The 22,350-nt window shown below is 37.0% G+C and overlaps 2 protein-coding genes and 1 non-coding gene across 3 annotated transcripts in view; 1 reads left to right on the top strand and 2 right to left on the bottom strand.

Annotated features, from left to right (window-relative positions):
* LGALS8 (galectin 8) overlaps positions 1-22,350 on the bottom strand; it is an 811,943-nt gene that overhangs the window by 698,054 nt on the left and 91,539 nt on the right. The window lies entirely within an intron of this gene.
* LYST (lysosomal trafficking regulator) overlaps positions 1-22,350 on the top strand; it is a 193,829-nt gene that overhangs the window by 25,369 nt on the left and 146,110 nt on the right. The window contains exons 3-6 of the mRNA XM_049789035.1: positions 3,571-3,661; positions 6,873-8,952; positions 14,477-15,470; positions 18,255-18,416. Coding sequence (XP_049644992.1) covers positions 3,571-3,661; positions 6,873-8,952; positions 14,477-15,470; positions 18,255-18,416 — 3,327 coding nt within the window. The remainder of the gene's footprint in view (positions 1-3,570; positions 3,662-6,872; positions 8,953-14,476; positions 15,471-18,254; positions 18,417-22,350) is intronic.
* LOC126031633 (U6 spliceosomal RNA) lies at positions 10,516-10,622 on the bottom strand. The gene has a single exon (XR_007503466.1). It is a non-coding gene; the product is annotated as a U6 spliceosomal RNA (small nuclear RNA).

A 22,350-nucleotide genomic window follows, 5' to 3' on the forward strand; every position in this document is an offset into this window, starting at 1 on the left:
TGTTAATTTTTAGTAAAGCACATGGAAAAGAGCCCTTTGAGACCATGTTTACTTTGTATCAAGAATTTAAATCAGGGGCCGGAGAGATAGATAGCATGGAGGTAAAGCATTTGCCTTGCATGCAGAAGGTCAGTGGTTTGAATCCTGGCATCCCATATGGTCCCCTGACCCTGCCAGGAGCGATTTCTGAGCGATTTCTGAGCGTAGAGCCAGGAGTAACCCCTGAGCACTGCCGAGTGTGACCCAAAATCGCCCCCCCCCCAAATGAATTTAAATCATTGGTTCAGATAAACATTTTTTTCAGACATCCAAATATGTTTCGGGGTATAGGGTAGCATAATAGAAGGGTTATAACTAAGGGCTAGAGTCCATGCTATTGAGAAGACTGGGAAAGACATCACATTTGGAATAATTTCCTGTCATGTTTAGAAATGAATCAAATCCTTTGAATGCCTGTAAGTTCACTTTAGACCAATTGTTTCCACCTCACTGATTTATACCCTCTGGGTATATTTCTCCACTTGCTGTACTCCAACTGTACGTGGGCTTATGTGCTGTACCAAATCTATTCCCACTCTTCATATACTTCTATGAGCCCTTGCCCTTTTCATACATGGATGCTTTCTTATCGTTATCTGCTCAACTGGCCCATTCTGATTAGACTCTCTAAATTTATGCCCTTTCATCACTCTATAATCCCATCCCTGTTTAATTTTCTTCATAGCAAAGTGTGCTCTGATATTTTCTTATATGTCTCTATATTACTTTCAGTCATCCCTATTAGAATAGCCAATTTTGTGAAAATGTGAATATTGTTTTTATTATTATCCCCAATGAACCCAAAGTACCTGGCACATAGTAGGGGTTTACTAAATATTTGTATAGTGGATGGAAGAAGAAAGTGGACACTGAGATATAAACTTATTGGTTTGTGTTTGTTGTTGCCATACTGGGAGTAAATTGGGAACATGAAAATTTTATTGAAGGGAATTAGAGAAATCTCCCTACTGTGGAACAAAAATCTGGAGTATTATTGTTTGGCAGAAGGAAAGAAAGACAATAGGAGAATTGTGAGAATAGTGTGTGTGGCTATGATATTCTAAATTTTATTTTTTTAATAGAGGCCATGTCAGCAGTACTTGGGAACCAGACGTGCACTCAACAGTGTGAGGCATGCAGGGCTGGGGATCAGATTCAGGGCCTTGCAGATGCCAGGCTTTTGCTCTATCACTTGAAGTGTCTTCCTGGTCTGTAGTATATGTGAAGAACCATTTCTACAAGGGTCTTCTGGAAAGACACTCAAATTTCACTTTTTTTTTTCCTTTTTGGGCCACACCCTGTGATGCTAAGGGGTTACTCCTGGCTATGCACTCAGAAATTGCTCCTGGCTCATGGGACCATATGGACATCAGGGGATTGAACAAAGGTCCATCCTACATCAGCTTCATGCAAGGCAAATGCCCTACCACTGTGCTATTGCTCCGGCCCCTCAAATTTCACTTTTGAAGAATTTTGATCCTTTTCTATGACCAGGACACTAATAGAAATAGTGTAAATGTTATATCCCTGCTTCCTCATTCTCTTTGTCTCTTCCGTCTGTACTCTGACTATAGCCATTTGACTTGCACCTTAGCCCCACTCCATTAAAATGGTTGAGATTCCTAGTGATGACACTTACTAAATGCTACTTAGACTAGGTTTATTCTCCCCCCTGAACTTCTCTCTAAGAAAAAAGTAAGTTGTATTTAGATAGCATGCTTTACAATGTTGTTTATAATAGGGTTTTAGGCATACAGTATTCCAGCTCCAATCCTATCACTTGTGACCCCATCCTTCCACCAGTTATCCCAGGTTCCCTCCCACCTTGATCTGAATACTTGACAGATTTTTTTTTTTTTTTTTTTTTGTTTTTGGGCCACACCCGGCGGTGCTCAGGGGTTACTCCTGGCTGTCTGCTCAGAAATAGCTCCTGGCAGGCACGGGGGACCATATGGGACACTGGGATTCGAACCAACCAACTTTGGTCCTGGATCGGCTGCTTGCAAGGCAAATGCCATTGTGTTATCTCTCCGGGCCCGACAGATATATTTTTAAATTTAATTGTAATAATCTTAATTGTTCTTGTTATTTTTTTTGAGTGGGGGGGAAGTTACTTTCTTTCTTCAAAGTCTTTCTTCAAAGACTTCTCAAGCTTTTGCCATCCTAAGTCTTTAGAGCTTTATTTTCATCATTCTGCTTTTGTTATTTGGCCTGGTCTCCTTCAAAGTCTTACAGGTCCTTGACTTCTGCCCTACTATATACCAGGTCTTTTTTAATTTACTTCAGTTCGTTTTTTATGTGTCAGCTCCATTTTATGCTTCAGCCATCCATTTGGATATATTGCTAGAATATCAAACTCAGCATGTTTAAAAAGTGAATTCATCACCTTTAACCCAGTTTACTACTAAAATTCTAAAATTCTAAAATTTTATGTCTAAAAGTCTGTCTTCCTTAGTACATTATCAGTCATCTGCTTGCATAAAATCAGAAATATTCAAGTTCTTTAGGATATTTTCCCTATTTCCATAAGCAGTCAGCAACAAACAATTTTATTTCTACCTTACAGTTTCAAACACATTTTTTCCTTTTAATTTTACTGTCAGAGACTTCAAATCACCTTTGTCTCTCATTTGAATCATTGCTTCTTTTCCTGTGACACAGATCAGTCTGTTCTCTCTACCTACTTCTGTTTATACTGGGACTAGTGGTCTTTTTAATTAGACCTCCTTTTCATGAATTGAAGTAATGAATTTAATCTTGATTGTCTTAATTCCTTGACCACACTCTTTCAAGATTTTCCTTCATTCTCACTTCTATGGTTAAGACAATGATTATGACTTTTTCCAAATTCATAAACTGACTATTTACAATGCACCTTGGAACTTATTCATACTACATGTCTTTAATTGTTCTTTAATTGTTTGTATGTTTGTATTTGATGGACCAAAATGAGGGACCCTCTCCAGGGCTTGTTGGACCATATCTTCCAGAATGGGTAAGATAGGAAGTGCTTTGGAAAACAGTGTGCAGTCAATAAATACTTAATGGATTACCTTAACTAATGATAGTAAGCCTTATACTTTCATATTACGTATTAATAATTTCACTTTCTTTGTTAAAAGTTGTATTCTGTTTGACCTTTAACTGCATGAAGACTTTGCATTTTTCTAGTAACGTCATTGATACTGATTTGCTAGTGATATAGGGCATAACTTTTCATTTTCACTTACTCTGTGTTTTTTTCATAGATGAAGAATTCTTGCAGTGTGCATGTTACAACTGTTATTTTTTTTAATATTAGCAGGAATTTGCCAAATACCATCAAGTACTCTTACATTCTTCTGTCACTGGGAAGGTTTATAAAGTGAAAAGTACCACATTTTCAGTTGAATTTAATATAGGATCATTCGATTCTTAGCTTCTCAAGTACAACCTTCAAAGATAAGGGAGGGAAGGTTAACTTGAGATCAGTATTAGGAATTAATGTTTCATGATCTCAGAACATGAAGGCATCTTTTGTTTCTAATATAGACATTAACGTGTAGAGAAGAACTCCTGACTCTTCTCCTGTCACTTCTTCCACTGGTATGGAAGATACCTGTTCAGGAAGGAAAGGCAACAGGTATGTTTTATCTCTTAGTCATATCACTTGTCTTAGCAAAATTCCACTGGGGACAAAGTCATATGAAAAAGTTACTTCTGCCTTAATGGTTGATTCTGTTAAATTCAGAACAATATATGTTAGTATTATACATAGATGAAAAATTCTTCAGTGTAGCACATTTTGCGGGGCACACTTGCTGGTGCTCAAGGGTTACTTCTGGCTCTGCACTCAGGGATCACTCCAGGCTGGCTTGGGGGACCAGTTGGGATGATGGGAATTTAACCTGGGTAGACTGCTATACTCTCTCCCCTGCTCCAACAAACACAATTTTTTTTCCTTGGTTTTTGGGTCACACCTGGCAGCACTCAGGGGTTACTCCTGGCTCTATGCTCAGAAATCACCCCTGGCAGGCACAGAAGACCATATGGGATTCCGGGATTCGAACCACCGTCCTTCTGCATGAAAGGCAAACGCCTTACCTCCATGCTTTCTCTCCGGCCCCATATTTTTATTTTAATAATGCATTGAATCAATCACTTCTGAAGCACCGAGACTTTTTTTTAGCATGCATTCTAACTCTTTGCACTATATCCCTATTACAAATAGTGAAAACTTTGAAGAAAGAAATTTAAGTGCCTTTCTTATTTTAAAGACTACATTCTATTTATTGCTAGTACTTTATCAATGACTTTTGTATGTAGTATTTATTTTAGAATAATTTGTCTAATGTGGCTTTTGTATTTTATTTTATTTGAATTTTTGGAAATAAGAAAGGTGTTTTATTCTTATTTTGATTTGGGAGTCACACTGGTGATGCTCAAGGATTATTCTTGGCTGTGTACTCTGAAATTACTCCTAGTGGTGCTCTAAGGACCATCTGGGATGCAAGAGATTGAACATGGGTTGGCTGTGTGCAAGGCAAATGCTCTACCCACTGCACTATTGCTTCAGTTCCTGAAGCAAGATAGCTTTTTTTTTTTTTACTGAAACTTTACAAAACTTAGGAAGATATGAGGGCAGAAAAAGAGAGGAAATATGTATTTGAGAGAATATGGCCTTATATGTATATAGAAAGTAGGTAAAAAAAGAGACAAGCAAGTGAGATACATATTCAAGGAGAGAATGCAGGCTTTAAGCATAAGCCTAATGTGGCTTTTAAAGGACAGACTTAAGTAACACTTTGCTTCAACTCTGGATTATACTTAATTTAATACTGTACATATAAAGTTTGTCACTAAAAATATTAGAGGGGCCGGAGAGATAGCACAGCGGTAGGGTGTTTTTCTTGCATGCTGCGGACTCAGGACGGTCAGTGGTTCAAATCCTGACATCCTATATGGTCCCTCTAAGCCTGCCAGGAATGATTTCTGAGCACAGAGTCAGGAGTAACCCCTGAGCATCACCAGGTGTGACCCCAAAAAGAAAACAAAAAATTAGAATATTAAGTATATAAAATTTTGTTTAAAAGTTTTAGTACTGGGATTAATAATTTCCCCCTTAAAATTTATATGATATATAAACTTCCAGATGTTTAATATAGTTGCCTTGCAATTTTCTCTTATTTTGTAACTTATTTATTTATTTATTTTGGTTTTTGGTTTTGGGGCCATACCTAGAATAACCAGGCCTTATTCCTGGCTCTGCACTTAGGAATTACTCCTGAAAGTGCTTGGGAGACCATATGAGATTCTGAGGATCCAACCCTGACAAGGCAAACACCTACCCCTTGTACTATTTCTCAGGCTCTCTAATTGCCTTGCATTTAGTTGCAGTTGATCCTGGTTTTAACCCCCAGACTCCAGAAGGTCCCCTTAGCACTGCCAGGAATCACTCATGATTAGATCAATTCATCATCATAAATAGAGCTAGGAATAGTTCACTTAGAACCACTGACTTTTTTGTGAGAACCACAATTTCTTTTCAATTTTAATATTACATGCATTTAAAGTATACTTCGGAGGTAGAGGTCTATTTTGTGTATGTGTGGGAGGGGCATATTCAGTGGTACGCAGAAGCTACCCCCAGATGTGCTCAGGGGAACCACCTGGTGCTCATACCAAGGATCAAACCTGGAACTCCTTTCGAAACCTGAATTCCAGTCCTTTGCAGCCCTGGAAATCTCTTTTTAGGGAATGATTGAAGGGCCCTATAATGTTTCTTTACTTATTTATTGATTTGCTAACTCCTTGCTCTCATTTTCTCCTAACTGTGAAATCCACAAATTATCATTTCAGAAATCTGATTGAGGGTCTGTGAAGATAACTCAAGAGAGAACACAGCTTAGCATGTATAAGACCCTGAGTTCAGTATCCCAGCCTCATATTTCCATACCACTTCTCATTGTAATTCTGATAGTTTCTGAGCACCACTGAGATTGACCCAAATGCAGGGGATAAATCCCAGAAATATGATTCCTGTTTTGGGGGGAGGTTGTCTTTGTTGCTTGGTTCTTTTGCAATAGATAGACTTTGTCAATTTTTTTTTTTAATTTTAACCTCTTGGGGGATTTAAAGTCCATATCTTTAAAGACTTTATTCTAAATGACAAAAAAATTTGTTTTTTTTATTTGTATTATTGCAAAGTAAGACTCAATTTCATTGTCTTTTAATTATTGAGGAAAATTGATTTAGCCCTCATAGGAAATGCTTGAGTGTTGCCCATGTACCAGGCCTCAGATTCTAGGCAGTAGAGTAAAATAGTGCCGATAGTGATACCTTTGTTTATGTCTGTTTAGGTACATGCACTCATTAGTTATTTTCAATAAAGAACTCTTTAAATCTCTGTTTCAGTTGAATAAATTGAACAAAAGCTGTCCAATGATTTTTAAGTACTTTTGGAAAATATTCAAGTAAATTAAAATAAATTTTGAGAATGTAATATAACATAGTCCCATATTTTCATTGTTAACTCTATTGGGTATTTGTAAGATGGTACGAAATATAAGTGCAAGACAATTTCAAGACCCTATGCTAATATTTGAATGCAGTATATTATTTTGGATCAGATTTACTGTACTAATTCTGTTTCCTTTGTGCTTTTCACATCAGTTTGTATTCTTTGAACTAATACTATATGAGAAGGGTAAGTGTAGGTGGAAGAAACCCAGACACAATAAGTTTCTAAAGACAATAAGGCCTTTCTATGTAAATACATTGAAGATAATGTCCTCAAATGACTAATAAATAGGAGTTTAAAAATCTATTTTAAATGTTCTTTTTCATTTCATTAGATTTTAATCTACCATTCTCAGCCAATATAATCCTGACCAAAGAAAAGAACTCAAGTTCACAAAGATCTACTCAGGAAAAACTATATTTAGAAGGAAGTACCCCCTCTGGTCAGGTTTCTTCAAAAGTAAACATTTTTCGCAAAAGCAGAGGACAACGTAAAATTACTCAGCGCTATTCTATAAGAGATGCAAGAAAGACTCAACTTTCCACCTCAGATTCAGAAGCCAATTCAGATGAGAAAAGTATAGCAACAAATAAGCATAGAAGGTCTCACGTGACACAGCACTTTGTTTCACAGTCTTCTAAAGAAGACCACCTTACAGCTAAACTTGACCCTTTAGCATCCAAAGAAGAACAGATTCCTACTGATACCATGGCTTTGGAAAATTCCAGAGAGATCCTTTCAAGACAGGAGTCAAACACTGATATTTTAAGTGAGCCAGCCGCATTGTCTATTCTCAGTCAAATGAACAATACTCCTTTTGATTTGTGTCATGTTTTGTTGTCTTTATTAGAAAAAGTTTGTAAGTTTGACATTACATTAAATCATAATTCTGCTCTAACTGCCAGTGTAGTACCCACATTGACTGAATTCCTAGCAGGCTTTGGAGACTGTTGTAATCAAGGAAGTAGTTTAGGGAGTCAGATAGTTCCAGGTTGGACCGAAGAGCCAGTGGCTTTGATTCAGCGGATGCTTTTTCGAACTGTGTTGCATCTTATGTCAGTAGATGTTAGTACCGCGGAGGTGATGCCAGAAAGTCTTAGAAAAAATTTAACAGAATTGCTTAGAACAGCTTTAAAAATTAGAACTTGTCTGGAAAGACAACCTGACCCTTTTGCACCACGACTAAAGAAAACACTACAGGAAGTTCAGGAAGGATTTGTGTTTTCAAAATATCGTCATCGAGCCCTTATTTTACCCGAGCTTCTGGAAGGAGTTCTACGGATCCTTATCTGTTGTCTTCAAAGTGCAGCTTCAAATCCCTTCTTCTTTAGTCAAGCCATGGATTTGGTCCAAGAATTTATTCAACATAATGGTTTTCATTTATTTGAAACAGCAGTTCTTCAAATGGAATGGCTAGTTTTAAGAGATGGAGTTCCTGTTGAGGCTTCCGAACACTTGAAAACTCTAATTAATAATGTGATGAAAATCATGAGCACTGTCAAAAAGGTGAAATCAGAGCAACTTCATCATTCAATGTGTACAAGAAAAAGGCATAGACGATGTGAATATTCTCACTTTATGCATCACCACAGAGATCTCTCAGGTGTTCTTGTTTCAGCTTTTAAAAATCAGGTTTCCAGAAATCCCTTTGTAGAGACTGCAGATGGAGATGTTTATTATCCTGAGCAGTGCTGCTGTATTGCAGTATGTGCTCACCAGTGCTTGCGCCTACTGCAGCAGTCTTCCTTGAGTAGCACTTGTGTCCAAATCCTGTCAGGTATTAATAACATTGGAATATGCTGTTGTATGGATCCCAAATCTGTAATCATTCCTTTGCTCCATGCTTTTAAATTGCCAGCATTAAGGAATTTTCAGCAGCATATACTGAATATACTTAACAAACTTCTTTTGGATCAGTTGGGAGGAGCTGAGATATCACAAAAAATTAAACAAGCAACTTGCAATATTTGTACTGTTGATTCTGCTCAATTAGCCAAACTTGAAGAAATGCTGCAGGGAAACTCATGTGATGCTGAGCCTTCCTCAAGTTTATCCAGCTCTTCTTATAGATTTCAAGGGATCCTTCCCAGCACTGTTTCTGAAGACTTGTTATGGAAATGGGATGCCCTGGAGGCTTATCAAAAAATTGTTTTTGAAGATGACAAACTACATAGTATGCAAATTGCAAATCATATTTGCAATTTAATTCAGAAAGGGAATGTAGTGGTTCAGTGGAAATTGTATAATTACATATTTAATCCTGTGCTTCAAAGAGGAGTTGAACTAGCCCATCATTGTCAGCATCTTAATATTACTTCAGCTCACACTCATGTATGTAGCCACCATAACCAATGTTTGCCTCAGGAAGTGCTTCAGATTTATTTAAAAACTCTGCCTATGCTGCTAAAATCAAGGTTTGTATATGTACATCTATATAGATTTTTTTCTTTTTGTGTGTTTTGAAATGTATGATAAAATGTATGCATTTGAATTTGTAACCATTGTTATTCTAGGACCTTGTCAGTTGTGTTGTATAATCATTTTACCCTTCAATTTGTTTTACTGGGAGGAGGATTTCACAGACCATAGCATCAGAATTCAAGGGCTACTCCTAGTATAGTACTTGGGGAATCATACACTAACAGAGCTCAAACCTGAGGACCCGACATGCAAAGCATGCACTTTGACCTATCTCTTTAATACTACTTTTATTCTTTGTCATAATTTAACTTTTAATAGCAAAAAGTGTTTTTGCTCCATAACAGCTTAAATAAAAAAAAATTGGACTAGAGAGAGAGTACAATGGATAGGGCACTTGTGTGTTGCTGACCTTGGTTCAATCCCTGGCACTCTGTAGGAGCCCCAAACCTTGCCACAAATGATCCAAAAACCTACATTTATTTTTTACTTGGTCAGTATTTATAGAGAGTAAAGCCACTGATTTTAATTTCTGTTAAAAAGCATAAATAATGCTCAGGAGTAACACCTGAACATTGTTGGGTGTTGTCCAAAAATAAATGATAAAGAAGTTTTAAATATATTCCTGAAGAAAAAAAATGTAATACATACACATATAATAGCAGGAGCAGGATTCAATTAATTATATTTATTAATGGGGTACTATTAGCCATTAAAAATAGTGTTTGCAGGGGCCGGAGAGATAGCATGGAGGTATAAGCTTTTGCCTTGCATGCAGAAGAACAGTGGTTCAAATTCCATCATCCCATATGGTCCTCCAAGGCTGCCAGGAGCAATTTCTGAGCATAGAGTCAGGAGTAACCCGAGCACTGCTGGGTGTGACCCAAAGACCAAAAAAAAAAAAAAAAAAAAAAGTGTTTGCAAAGATCTTGTTGACCATGAGAAAATTGAAGATTTTATTTAAAAAATCCAAAATCTATGGGGGACAGAGAGATAGCACAGCAGTAGGGCGTTTGCCTTGTATGCACCAGTTTGGTGGTTCGAATCCCAGCATCCCATATGTCCTCTGAGCCTGCCAGGAGTAATTTCTGAGCACAGAGTCAGGAGTAATAACCCCTGAGTGTCACTGGGTGTGACCCAAAAACAAAACAAAACAAAAAAATCCAAAATCTAAACATTTTTATGTACAACTATGTAAGATTATGCATATTCATAAAATAATATTGAGTTTATATAGTAAGAGAATTTTTCTAATTATAAAATCTTTAAGTACCATGATTACAAGAATGATTGTAGTTGGGTTTCAGTCATAAACCGAACACACCCCTTTACCAATGCAAATTCCCACCACCAATGCTCCCTCTCCCTCCTTCCCAACCCTTGCCTGTATTTGAGACAGGTTTTCTACTTCCCTTACATATTGACATTGTTATGATAGTCCTCAGTGCAGTTATTTCTCTAACTGCACTCACTACTTTTTGTGGTGAGCTTTCTATGGTGAGCTGGTCCTTCCAGCCTTCATCTCTGGGAATTATTTCAATAATATCTTTTTTTATAGAAAAAATATGGAACACTTAATGAATTTGTGTGTCATCCTTGTGCAGGGGCCATGCTAATCTTCTTTGTATCATTCCTATTTTATTATATGTGCTGCTGAAGCAAGCACTCAATAAAGTCTTTTAGTTTTCTTAAAACCCATATATGAGTGAGACTATTCTGTCTCTCTCTCTCCCTCTAACTTATTTCACTCAGTATAATATATTCATGTCCATCCATGTATAGGAAAATTTCATGACTTCATCTCTCCTGACAGCTGCATAATATTCCATTGTGTATATGTACCACAGTTTCTTTAGCCATTCATCTGTTGAAGGGCATCTTGGTTGTTTCCAGAGCCTGGCTATTGGAAATAGTGCTGTAATGAATATAAGTGTTAGGAAGGGATTTTTGAATTGTATTTTTGTTTTCCTAGGGTACATCCCTAGGAGTGTATAGCTGGATCATATGTGAGCTCAATTTCCAGTTTTTAGAGGAATCTCCATATTGTTTTCCATAAAGGCTGGACTAGATGGCATTCCCATCAGTGAATGAGAGCTTCTTCTCTCCACATCCCTGCCAACACTGATTGTACTTGTTATTTGTGATGTGTGCCAGTCTCTGTGGTGTGAGATGGTACCTCATAGTTGTTTTGATTTGCATCTCCCTGATGATTAGTGGTGTGGAGCATTTTTTTTATGTTTCTGTTGGCCATTTTCATTTCTTCCTTGAGGAAGTGTCTGTTCATTTCTGCTCCCCATTTTTTGATGGGGCTAGATTTTTTGTTTTCTTGTTAAGTTCTGTCAGTACCTTGTATATTTTTGATGTTAGCCCTTTATCTAAAGGGTATTGGGTTAATAGTTTCTTCCATTCTGTGGGTGGCTTTTGTATCCTAGGCACTGTTTCCTTTGAGGTACAGAAGCTTCTCAGCTTAATATAGCCCCATCTGTTTATCTCTACTTCCACTTGTTTGTAGAGTGCTATTTCCACTTTGAAGATGCCTTTAGTCTCAATGTCATGAATTATTTTACCTATGTGTTGTTCTATATACCTTATGGTTTCAGGCCTGATATCAAGATCTTTAATCCATTTGGATTTGACCTAGATGCATGATGTTTGATGGGGGACTGAGTTCACTTTTTTGCAAGTGCCTAACCAGTTGTACCAACACTACTTGTTGAAGAAGCTTTCCTTGCTTTATTTTGGATTTGTTGCCCCTTTATCAAAGATTAGTTGATTGTGTGTCTGGGAAACATTCTCTGAATACTCAAGTCTATTCCACTGATCTGAGGATCTATCTTTATTCCAGTACTATGCTGTTTTAATAACTATTGCTTTGTAATATAATTTAAAATTGGGGAAAGTTATGCCTTTCATATTCCTTTTCCCAAGGGTTGCTTTAGCTATTCATGGTTGTTTATTGCTCCAAATAAATTTCAGAAGTGTTCAATCCACTTCTTTGAAGAGAAAGCATTTGATAAAGTCCAACACCCATTCTTGATAAAAACTCATGGGAATGAAAGGAACTTTTCTCAATATAGTCAAGGCCATCTACCACAAGCCAGTGGCAATTCTCAATGGAGATAAACTAGAAGCCTTTCCTCTAAAATCTGATACAAGGCTGCCCTCTCTCACCACTCCTATTCAACATAGTACTGGAAGTACTTGCCCTAGCAATTAGGCAAGAAAAAGATATCAAGGGCATCTAGATAGGAAAGAAATAAGTCAAGCTCTCACTCTTTGCAGATGCCATGATACTATATTTAGAAAACCCTAAAGACTCTGGCACAAAGATTCTAGAAACAATAGATTCATATAGAAAAGTAACAGGCTACAAAATTAACATGCAAAAATCAATAGCCTTCTTATATACCGATAATGATAGAGAAGAAATGGACATAAAAAAATCCCATCCACATTAGTGCCACACAAACTCAGATATCTTGGAGTCAACTTAACTAAAGAGGTGAAGGAGCTATACAATGAAAACTACAAAAGCCTGATTCAAGAAATAAGAGAGGACACAAGGAAATGGAGACACATACCCTGCTCATCAATTGGCAGGATTAATATCATTAAAATGGTAATACTCCCCAAAGCATTGTACAGATTTAATGCAATTCCTCTAAAGATACCCAGGACATTCTTGTAAGAGAATTATTTTAAAATAATATATTTACGTCTCTTATAAGCAGTATATAAATATTGTATATAAAGATATCTATAATATATAAGTATTATGCATTATTACTTTGTGTGTAATGTATATATTGCATATAAGTATATATTTTATAATATATAAGTAAATAAGGTATTTTAATTTATTTTATGTATTATAGTAGATAAAAAATTAATTAGAATTCCCCCTGTATTTTCCAGATTTTGTGATCTACAAGTAGATATCATTTTCCTTTTGTAATTTTGGGTTCACACCCTACAGTGCTACTGAGTCTGTTTCCTGCTCTCTGAGGGTTGCTCTTGCTGTTGCTTGGGAAATCACCCGATAAAGCTCAGAGTTTATTCTTGCAAAGCATGTACTCAGCCCATTGTAACTTGCAAGTCTGTTTCTTACAAAATAATTTTACAAATTATGTTTTCTCTAAAAGGTGGTTGTAGCTTTCAAATTAATCTCTATGTCATTTTAAAAACTTGTAATAAGGTCAGAGATGTGGCTCAAAGTAGCACAGTTCATGCCTCATATGTGTGAGATCCTGGGGTTTGATCCTGGACTGTGAAGCAACACAAAAACTTGTAAATAAATACAACACATTATGATTTTTATAATACTTTTAAAATCTAGACACAGTATTTGACCTTGTTTAAATAGAACTATGATTGGAAAGTTCTGTAGCACTTAGCCATATTTGTGAACTTCATCTACCTTTGCTGAACTGGTTTATATTTATACTAGAATTCTTGATCTAGGCCCTTTGTCTCACCTGAAACAGAGCTGAAAATCTCTAGATTTCCATTTTGGTTCTTTTTCCTCATGAATTGTACACTTAACAAGCAAAATGAACCACTAGGAAAATGGGTAAATTTGCATACTTGTGTTATGAGTGTGTAACGTATATGTAGTTGAGGGGATGATAGTTAAAATCTATATAAAGAGGGGCCGGAAAGATAGCACAGCGGCGTTTGCCTTGCAAGCAGCCAACCCAGGACCTAAGGTGGTTGGTTCGAATCCCGGTGTCCCATATGGTCCCCCGTGCCTGCCAGGAGCTATTTCTGAGCAGATAGCCAGGAGTAACCCCTGAGCACTGCCGGGTATGGCCCAAAAACCAAAAACAAAACTATATAAAGAGCCTGAATCATAGTACAGTGAATAGGGACCTTCCTGTGCATGCAGCCAATCCAGGATCAATCCCTGGCAACCCATAGTGTCCCCTGAGCCCCTTTGAGTACAGAATCAGGAATAAGCCCTGAGCACCATTGGGTGTGGCCCTCAAACAAAAAAAATAATACATTTTTATAGATTTTTACCAATTGTAGAAAAATATTCTTCCCTGGATTGTTTTATTTATCTTAGGACACATATAATTTTTCTATAGATAGTTTTTGGAGGCTGGAAAGATAGTTCAGTATAGAAGATGCTTGCATTACATGTGGCTGACCCAGGTTCGCTCCCTGGCATATCATATGATTTCCTGAGCACCATCAGAAGTGATTCCTGAATGCAAAACCAAGAGTCACTGTTGACCATTGCCAAGTATGGCCCCAGAAAAACTTAAAATAAAACAAGAAATGAAATGCTACTGGAGTACTGAATATGCAGTGTTCGAAGAGGGATGTTGAAGTAATTAGAAAATAATTTCGTATACTGGCCATACCTGCAACTTTAGTCAGAATCACTGATGAGCTCAATTAGTTATTATTAATTACATATATATGCAGCTGCAGCATAGTAAAATATTATGGGTATCTTTATAAATAATATTATGTTTCTATCTGTGAAATCTCTTATATTTTTTCTCTCATTCACAGGGTGATAAGAGATTTGTTTTTAAGTTGTAATGGAGTAAGTCAAATAATTGAATTAAATTACTTAGATGGTGTTCGAAGTCATTCCCTAAAAGCCTTTGAAACTTTGATAATGAGCTTAGGGGAACAACAAAAAGAATCTTCAATTCCAGGTATTGAAGAGATAGATGTTGAAGAGAAGTCATCTTTAAATATAGGTACTTCTTTTCCCAGCCAGCAATCTTACTCAGATTCCTCTCAGAATCTTAGCAAATTTTATGCTGGCCTTAAAGAAACTTATCCAAAGAAACAGAAAACCGTTAATCAGGATGTTCATGTCAACATGATAAATTTATTCCTCTGTGTGGCATTCTTCTGCATAAGTAAAGAAGGAGAATCTGACAAGGAGTCAGCGATTGATTCAGAAGACACATCTGGTTACGAAAGTACAGCCAGTGAGCCTTTGCACCAGATGCTGCCATGTTTATCCCTTGAAAGCCTTGTCTTGCCCTCTCCGAAACATATGCACCAAGCAGCAGACATTTGGTCCATGTGTCATTGGCTTTACATGTTGAGTCCAGTTTTCCAGGAACAGTTTTACAGGCTTGGTGGTTTCCAAGCATGTCATAAATTGATATTTATGATAATACAGACATCATTCAGAAGTCATGAAGAGCGAGGCACAATGGATGGAGATACAAATGTAAATGAAAGTGAAGTTTTAAACACAAGTTTTCAATCTGAGATAAGAAGGAAGGAAGATTTGTCTTTGACTATACAAAGTGATCCTGTAGCAGAATTGGATAGTTTTAAAAGGAATGAGTCACAGTATATTTCTTCTGTAAATGTCGAACAAGTTTCAGTTGTTGAGGCGATTCCTGAGGAGTCAAAGTTATTTTCAAGTCAAGAAAATGAGGCCTCATTTCAGAGCATTCGACTCTTTGAAGCCCTTCTGGCCATTTGTCTTCATAGTACCAGATCTAGTCAGCAAAAGGTAGATTCGGAGTTACCTAATCAGGTAAGAATTTGCCCCTCATTTAGCTATATTATTCATATATTCGTTTAGTAATATTTATGTACATATTTTAAAGTTCTATATAATACTGTTGTTTGCTTTTCCAAAGATTCTAAATTTGAAGAAACTTTTTTTTTCCCCTCCCTGAAGAAATTTCTTAACACAGTACTAGGATGGTGAAGAACCAAAGGAATTCATGTTAAGGATATGTCCAGTTCTCACTCTAAAGAAACATAACATGCTGGAAAGATAGTAAAGTTGGGTTCAATCTCCAGCACCACGAACATAGTCTGGATGTGGCTCAAACCACCAGATATTAAAATTACATATTAAATAACTAATAAATTGAATACAGTTTGAAATGCAAAAGCCAGTTATCACAAAGTTACTGACTCTGAAAGACATTCAAATGTGTGCTATATGTTCAATGAATATTATGTATCAGAGTTTATCATTACAATCTTTTTTGTGAGCCTTGCCCACACCCCCCTTCAGCAAACTGGTGTCTCTGCATCTGCCGCAGCATTTGCCTGCTAAGAATTTATATTTGCTATTTGCACCCATCTTTAAAGGAAATAGCCTATAAATAGATGCATGTGGAAGGTGCTCATAACCTTTGGATGATGATAGGAGGGTGGGAACAATCTATGGTGCTGTTCAATCTCTGGAGCTTCCCCTCTAATTAGGTAGGAGCAAGGTAAGTATTCAGAAAGCACATCTTTAACTGGAGTTTTCAGACATATTCTGCTTCCTTAATACATTTACAGTTCCTCCTGAGAATACCTAATAAGAAAAGGATTCTCCAGTTCCAACCCTTCCTTTTAAAGAATTAGAAAAGGAAAGGGAAAGACCCCATCTTTTTTTTTTTTTATTAACTCACCCTTACCTGTTCTATCAGTTAACAGGCTTTTTGTACTGCAGTTCCATCTTTCATATTGCTTCCTGTCCCAAAATCATTTTTCTTTTGTTGTTGCACCACAACTAGAAATGCCCAAGGGTTACTTCTGGCTTTGTGTGTTGAGTTTCTAACCTGGGCTTCCTGTCCCAAACATGCACTCAGCCCTTGAGTAGTCTTTTTGGTTCCCCCCAAACTTGATGATTTGGGATTATTGATTAAAATCTGTGCTCAGTATAGCAGACAAAAAAACCCCACCCCACAAAAGCTCTTGCTTCCTTGTTTAGTCCTATTCCTGCTATCCCTCATAGACTGCAATGATTATCCTAAGCTGATGAAGGCCGTCATTTGTTATCCTTTCAATACTTTTGTACATGATCTTCTACCTAACATATTTTCTGTTTGTATGCCTGTTGTCTTCTACTTGTTCTTTTTTGTTTCATATAACCTTTCTTTTTTTTGGTGGGGGTGGTGGTGTCACACCCGGTGACGCTCAGGAGTTACTCCGGGCTCTAAGCTCAGAAATCGCTCCTGGTAGGTACGGGGGACCATATGGGATACCGGGATTCGAACCACCATCCGTCCTGGGTTGGCTGTGTGCAAGGCAAATGCCCTACCACTGTGCTATCTCTCTGGCCCCGTGTTTCATATAACCTTTTTTATGAAACACATTTAACATACTCAGGCATCTTCTTCCTTTTCTATTCTAATACTTTGTACTCAGAAGAGAAAAAGGAGCTATGATATTATTATATCTTGTCTGCATGCATCTACGGGTGGAGAACTTAAATCAGACCCCAGGCCTAAGAAGTTAGTTTCTTACCTACTTTTTTCCCTTTGTGATGCTGGGGACCACATCCAGACCTTCATATGTGCAAGGAAAATACCCTACCATTGACCCACTTCCCTAACCTAAGAAATTTCTTATCTCCCATTCTGACCTTGCCATCTGACAGGGGAAGGATATTAGGAAACAACATCTATACCCCAAGGACAAATAGGAAGGAATAAAAGAAGGAGAGAAAAGAATTGCACGTAAGAGCTTTTTGGAGTTTCAAAGAATCTCTAAAAGTAGAAATTTATAGACAATTTTTAATCATAATGGAAATTTCAGTTAATTTTTGTTCACTAAAATTTAAAACCAAATGTGAATAAAGCACTCAATACATTAAAATGTTACTAATTTTGACAATATGGTGTTTGTATAAGAACTAGAAATTTAATACCATTTTTTAAAAAACATCCATTTTCTTTATTTAATATTACTTGCTTAAATTTGATAAATAAAATTTTATTGCTTTACAACAGAACTTTATAAAAAAAATCACTTTCAATCCTTTTGACACCCCTCATTGCCTTACAGAAGTATTTTTGTACACCCCTTTACTTTACAGAAGGATTTATGAATTCCTTTGCTTTAACAGAAGAATTTCTAGAGAAGTAGCCCATGCTCACTGGCTCTGAATGTTCTCGCATTCTCTCCTGAGCCTTTTCTAGACTGTGAAAACACCTCTTTCCAAGGACACAAATAATGTCTGCTTTTCCATTCTAGTGATCATTCCAGGTGTGCACCTAACTGAACCTAACATTCATATTTTCCTCCTTGAAACATTTTCTTCTCTTGGCTTTGGAGCAAACAGTTAGGATGTGCTAGTGAAGGAGCTTCAAAAAGAGTTTGTTGGGGAAGGAGGAGATCTTGGAAAAAAAAAAAAGGTTGCTCCAATACCATTTTATTTTAATATCAAGCAAATAAATGGACTAGATTTTAATGGTTAAGTAGAATATTAGTCTTATTTTAAATGCATTTTAATACAGATATATATTTTGTCACTGTTTATTTTACTCATAAATGTTATTAATATTCTTAGTCTCTTTATCTATTTTAACCTTAGAAAGTATCTGTGGAAAGCATCTTGCTTGAAATTAGGGATCATCTTTTTCAAGCAAAAGTGGTTGAAACAGAATTAGCAAAGCCGCTCTTCGATGCCCTGCTTCGAGTTGCGCTGGGGAATCATTCAGCAGTTTTTGAACATAATGATACTATAACTGAAATGGTAAGAAAAGCATATAATTGCAGTATTTGGGTGTGACTAGTAGAGGCACAATGTTGGGAAGTGGACTTAGGACACTGATGAATGTGGTTTGAACATATGGTCTAGGATTTAGTTAGGTGAAATCACTGCATTGTATCTTAATCACCTATGATAGTTAGCATTTGCTCATTTCATTAATGCTAGAAAGCACTAAGACATGCTTTTTGGCATCCAAGTGAGAAATTTACTGAGAATACTTTAATTCAGAAAAAAATTAATGATAAAAGTTTAATTTCTGAGATACTTGTATTATATAGGCAATTGCATTCTGAAATCTTAAAATTAATTCCTTTGAAAGATTTCATGTCTTCTCTGATTATGTAATCTACTATAAACATTTTATTTATAAAAATTGTATGAACACAATTTTTTCTGTGAACAAATATGTTAAAATAATAATTTTACTAGTATTGTCTTAAGTATAATTTCCCCTCATTGTGTTTTATTTTATTTAAACTATTGTGATTAACAAAGCCCTTCATAGTTGAGTTTCAGACATGAATCACCACCAGTGTCAATCTCCACCAATATACCACCAATGTGACTTCCCTCCACCAATGTTCCCAGAATGCATCCCATACTACCATCCCCTGCCTCCTGGTCTGCCAGAATAATAGGCCCATTTTTAAGTTTAGATTATTAAAGTTTGGGTTGCTTGATTCCATTGTTGTTTTCTTTGGCTTGAATATTTAGTTCTGGCCTTTTTAACACCACCAGTGCACCTGAAACCACTTGGTCCCTGGCCTCCATCCTTTCATATTTGTTTTTCTCCTCCTCCACTGAATTTATTTTTTTTCTCCTCGCTATAGGATATTTGAGAAAACTCCCATTTAAACCATTGTGTTTCTTCATGCAGTTATTCTAAATCCCATAAATTGATAACATTCTGTATTTATCTTTCTTTTTTTGGCTTACTTAATTTAACGTAATATCTTCCACTTCCATCCATGTTGCAGCAACTTGCATGATTACATAATTTCTTACATCTCTGTGGTATTTCATTGACATATGTACCATATCTTCATGATCCAGTTATCTGTTGTTGAACATCTAGGTTGATTCCAAATTTTAGCTATTGTACTGAGTGCTGCAATGAATAGTAGTGTTTATACATCCTTATCAATGAATGTGTTTCTGTCCTGAGAATAGATATCCAAAAGTGGGATTCCTGGGTCATATGGCAGATCAATTTTGAGTTTAGTTAGAACCCTCCTTACTGTTTTGAATAGAGGTTTGACCAGGTAGCTTTCCCACTAGCAGTGGCTGAGAATTCTTTCTTACCACAGCCCCACCAACAGAGATTGTTCTTAGTATTTTGGGGATGTGCCATCCTCAGTGGTGTAAAATGATACCTCTTTGTTGTCTTGCTTTGGATTTCCTTACTGATAAGTGATTATGAGCATTTTTTTCATGTGCCTGTTAGCCATCTATTGGTATTCCTCAGAGAACTGTCCATTGCTTCTCCTGATTTTATAAGGTTTTTAGGTTTTGTGGAGTTAACCTTTGTGAGTACTTTGTATATACTAGAATTGGGGGCCTTATCTTTTCTTTTTCTTTTTTTGATTTTTTTTGTTTGTTTTTTGTTTTTGGGCCACACCCGGCAGTGCTCAGGGGTTACTCCTGGCTGTCTGCTCAGAAATAGCTCCTGGCAGGCACGGGGACCATATGGGACACCGGGATTCGAACCAACCACCTTAGGTCCTGAATCGGCTGCTTGTAAGGCAAACACCGCCGTGCTATCTCTCCGGGCCTGATTTTTTTTAATATATATCACCAGTGCAACATTCCCATGACCAATATCCCGTGTCCTTCCACCCCAACCCACACTGGCCTGTACTCTGGACAGGCTTTCTACTTCCCTCATTCAGTCACATTTTGTTATGATAGTTCTCAGTGTAATTATTTCTGTGACTACACTAAATGATCCCTGTGGTAAGCTTCATGTCAGGAGTTGGACCCTCCAGTCCTCCTCTATTTTGTCTCTGAGAATCACTACACAAATGTTTTTCATTTTTCTCAAAACTCATAGATGCGGGAGACCTATTTTAAATGGGATAGAATGCTTGACCTCTTTCTTCTCTGAGTTGTTATTTGTGTATACGAATGCATCTTTCTTTTATGTTTTGACTTTGTAACTGACCACTTTGGTGTATTGCTTATTGTTTCCAGGAGCTTTTTGTGGACTCTAGTGTCTTTGATATATATTATCATGTAATCTGCAAATAGTTTGGCTTACTCTTTTCCGATTTGGATTCCTTTGACTTCCTTCTCTTATCTGATTGCTATTACTAGGACTAGTGGAGACAGTGGATATCCTTGCCTAGTGCCTGACCTTAGTGGAAATGTTTTCAGTTTTTTCACCATTAAGAATAGTGTTGGCCTCCAGGACCTAAGGTGGTTGGTTCGAATCCCGGTGTCCCATATGGTCTCCCGTGCCTGCCAGGAGCTATTTCTGAGCAGACAGCCAGGAGTAACCCCTGAGCAACACCGAGTGTGGCCCAAAAACCAAAAAAAAAAAAAAAAAAAAAAAAAAAAAAAGAATAGTGTTGGCTATGGGCTTTTTATAGATAGCTGTTACTGTTTTGAGGAATGTTACTTCCTATTCTGCTGAGGATTTTAATCATGAATGGGCATTGGATTTTGTCAATTGCTATCTCTGCATCATTTAATATGATCATGTTATTTGTTTCCTTTCTTTTACTGATCTGGTGTGTGATATTGATTTGCATATTTTGAACCATCCTTGCAGATCTGTGATGAAACCCACTTGGTCATGATGTATAATATTTTTGAAGTGTTGTTTAATTTGGTTTGCTAAATTTTGTTAAGGATTTTTGCACCAATGTTTATCAGTGAGAGTGGTCTGTATTTTTCTTTTTTTTTTTTTTTTTTATTTTTCTTCCTCCCTTCTATTTTTATTTTTATTTTTATTTTCTTTCCACCCTTCATTCCTACCTTTCTCTGACTTTTTCTTTTACTTTCTTTCTTTCTTTCCCTTTCTCTCTTTCCCCCTTTCTTTCCCTTCCCTTTCCCTTTCTCTTTTTCTCTTTTTTTTTATCTTTATTTAAACACCGTGATTACAAACATGATTATAGTTGTATGATTACAGTCATGTAAAGAGCACCCCCCTTCACCGGTGCAACATTCCCACCACCAATTTCCCAGATCTCCCTCCTCCCCACCCCCCTACACCTGTACTCGAGACAGGCTTTCTACTTCCCTCATTCATTCACATTTTATGATAGTTTTCAGTGTAGTCATCTCTGCAACTGCACTCATCACTCTATGTGATGAGCTGCATGTCCTGAGCTGCACCTACCAGCCCTCATCTCTCTTGTCTCTGAGATATTGTTAAAAATGTCCTTCATTTTTCTTAAAGCCCATAGATGAGTGAAACCATTCTGCGTCTTTCTCTCTCCCTCTGACTTACTTCACTCAGCATAATAGATTCCATGTACATCCATGTATTGGAAAATTTCATGACTTCATCTCTCCTGATGGCTGCATAGTATTCCATTGTGTATATGTACCACAGTTTCTTCAGCCACTCATCTGTTGAAGGGCATCTTGGTTGTTTCCAGAGTCTGGCTATTGTAAATAGCGCTGCAATGAATATAGGAGTAAGGAAGGGTTTTTTGTATTGTATATTTGTGTTTCTTGGGTATATTCCTAGGAGTGGTATAGCTGGATCGTATGGAAGCTCAATTTCCAGTTTGTGAAGGAATCTCCATATCGCTTTCCATAAAGGTTGTACTAGACGGCATTCCCACCAGCAGTGGGAATGTTGGAGTTGTTGGTTGTGCTGGTTTCCTTTGCTTGGCAGACACTTGGGGGCCTCCCCAGGCATCCCCTGACGGCTTGCCTCGGCTGAGGCCTGTCTCGCTGAGGCTGTGTT

Source organism: Suncus etruscus, chromosome 15, assembly GCF_024139225.1.
Source record: "Suncus etruscus isolate mSunEtr1 chromosome 15, mSunEtr1.pri.cur, whole genome shotgun sequence".
Taxonomy (NCBI): Eukaryota; Metazoa; Chordata; class Mammalia; order Eulipotyphla; family Soricidae; genus Suncus; species Suncus etruscus.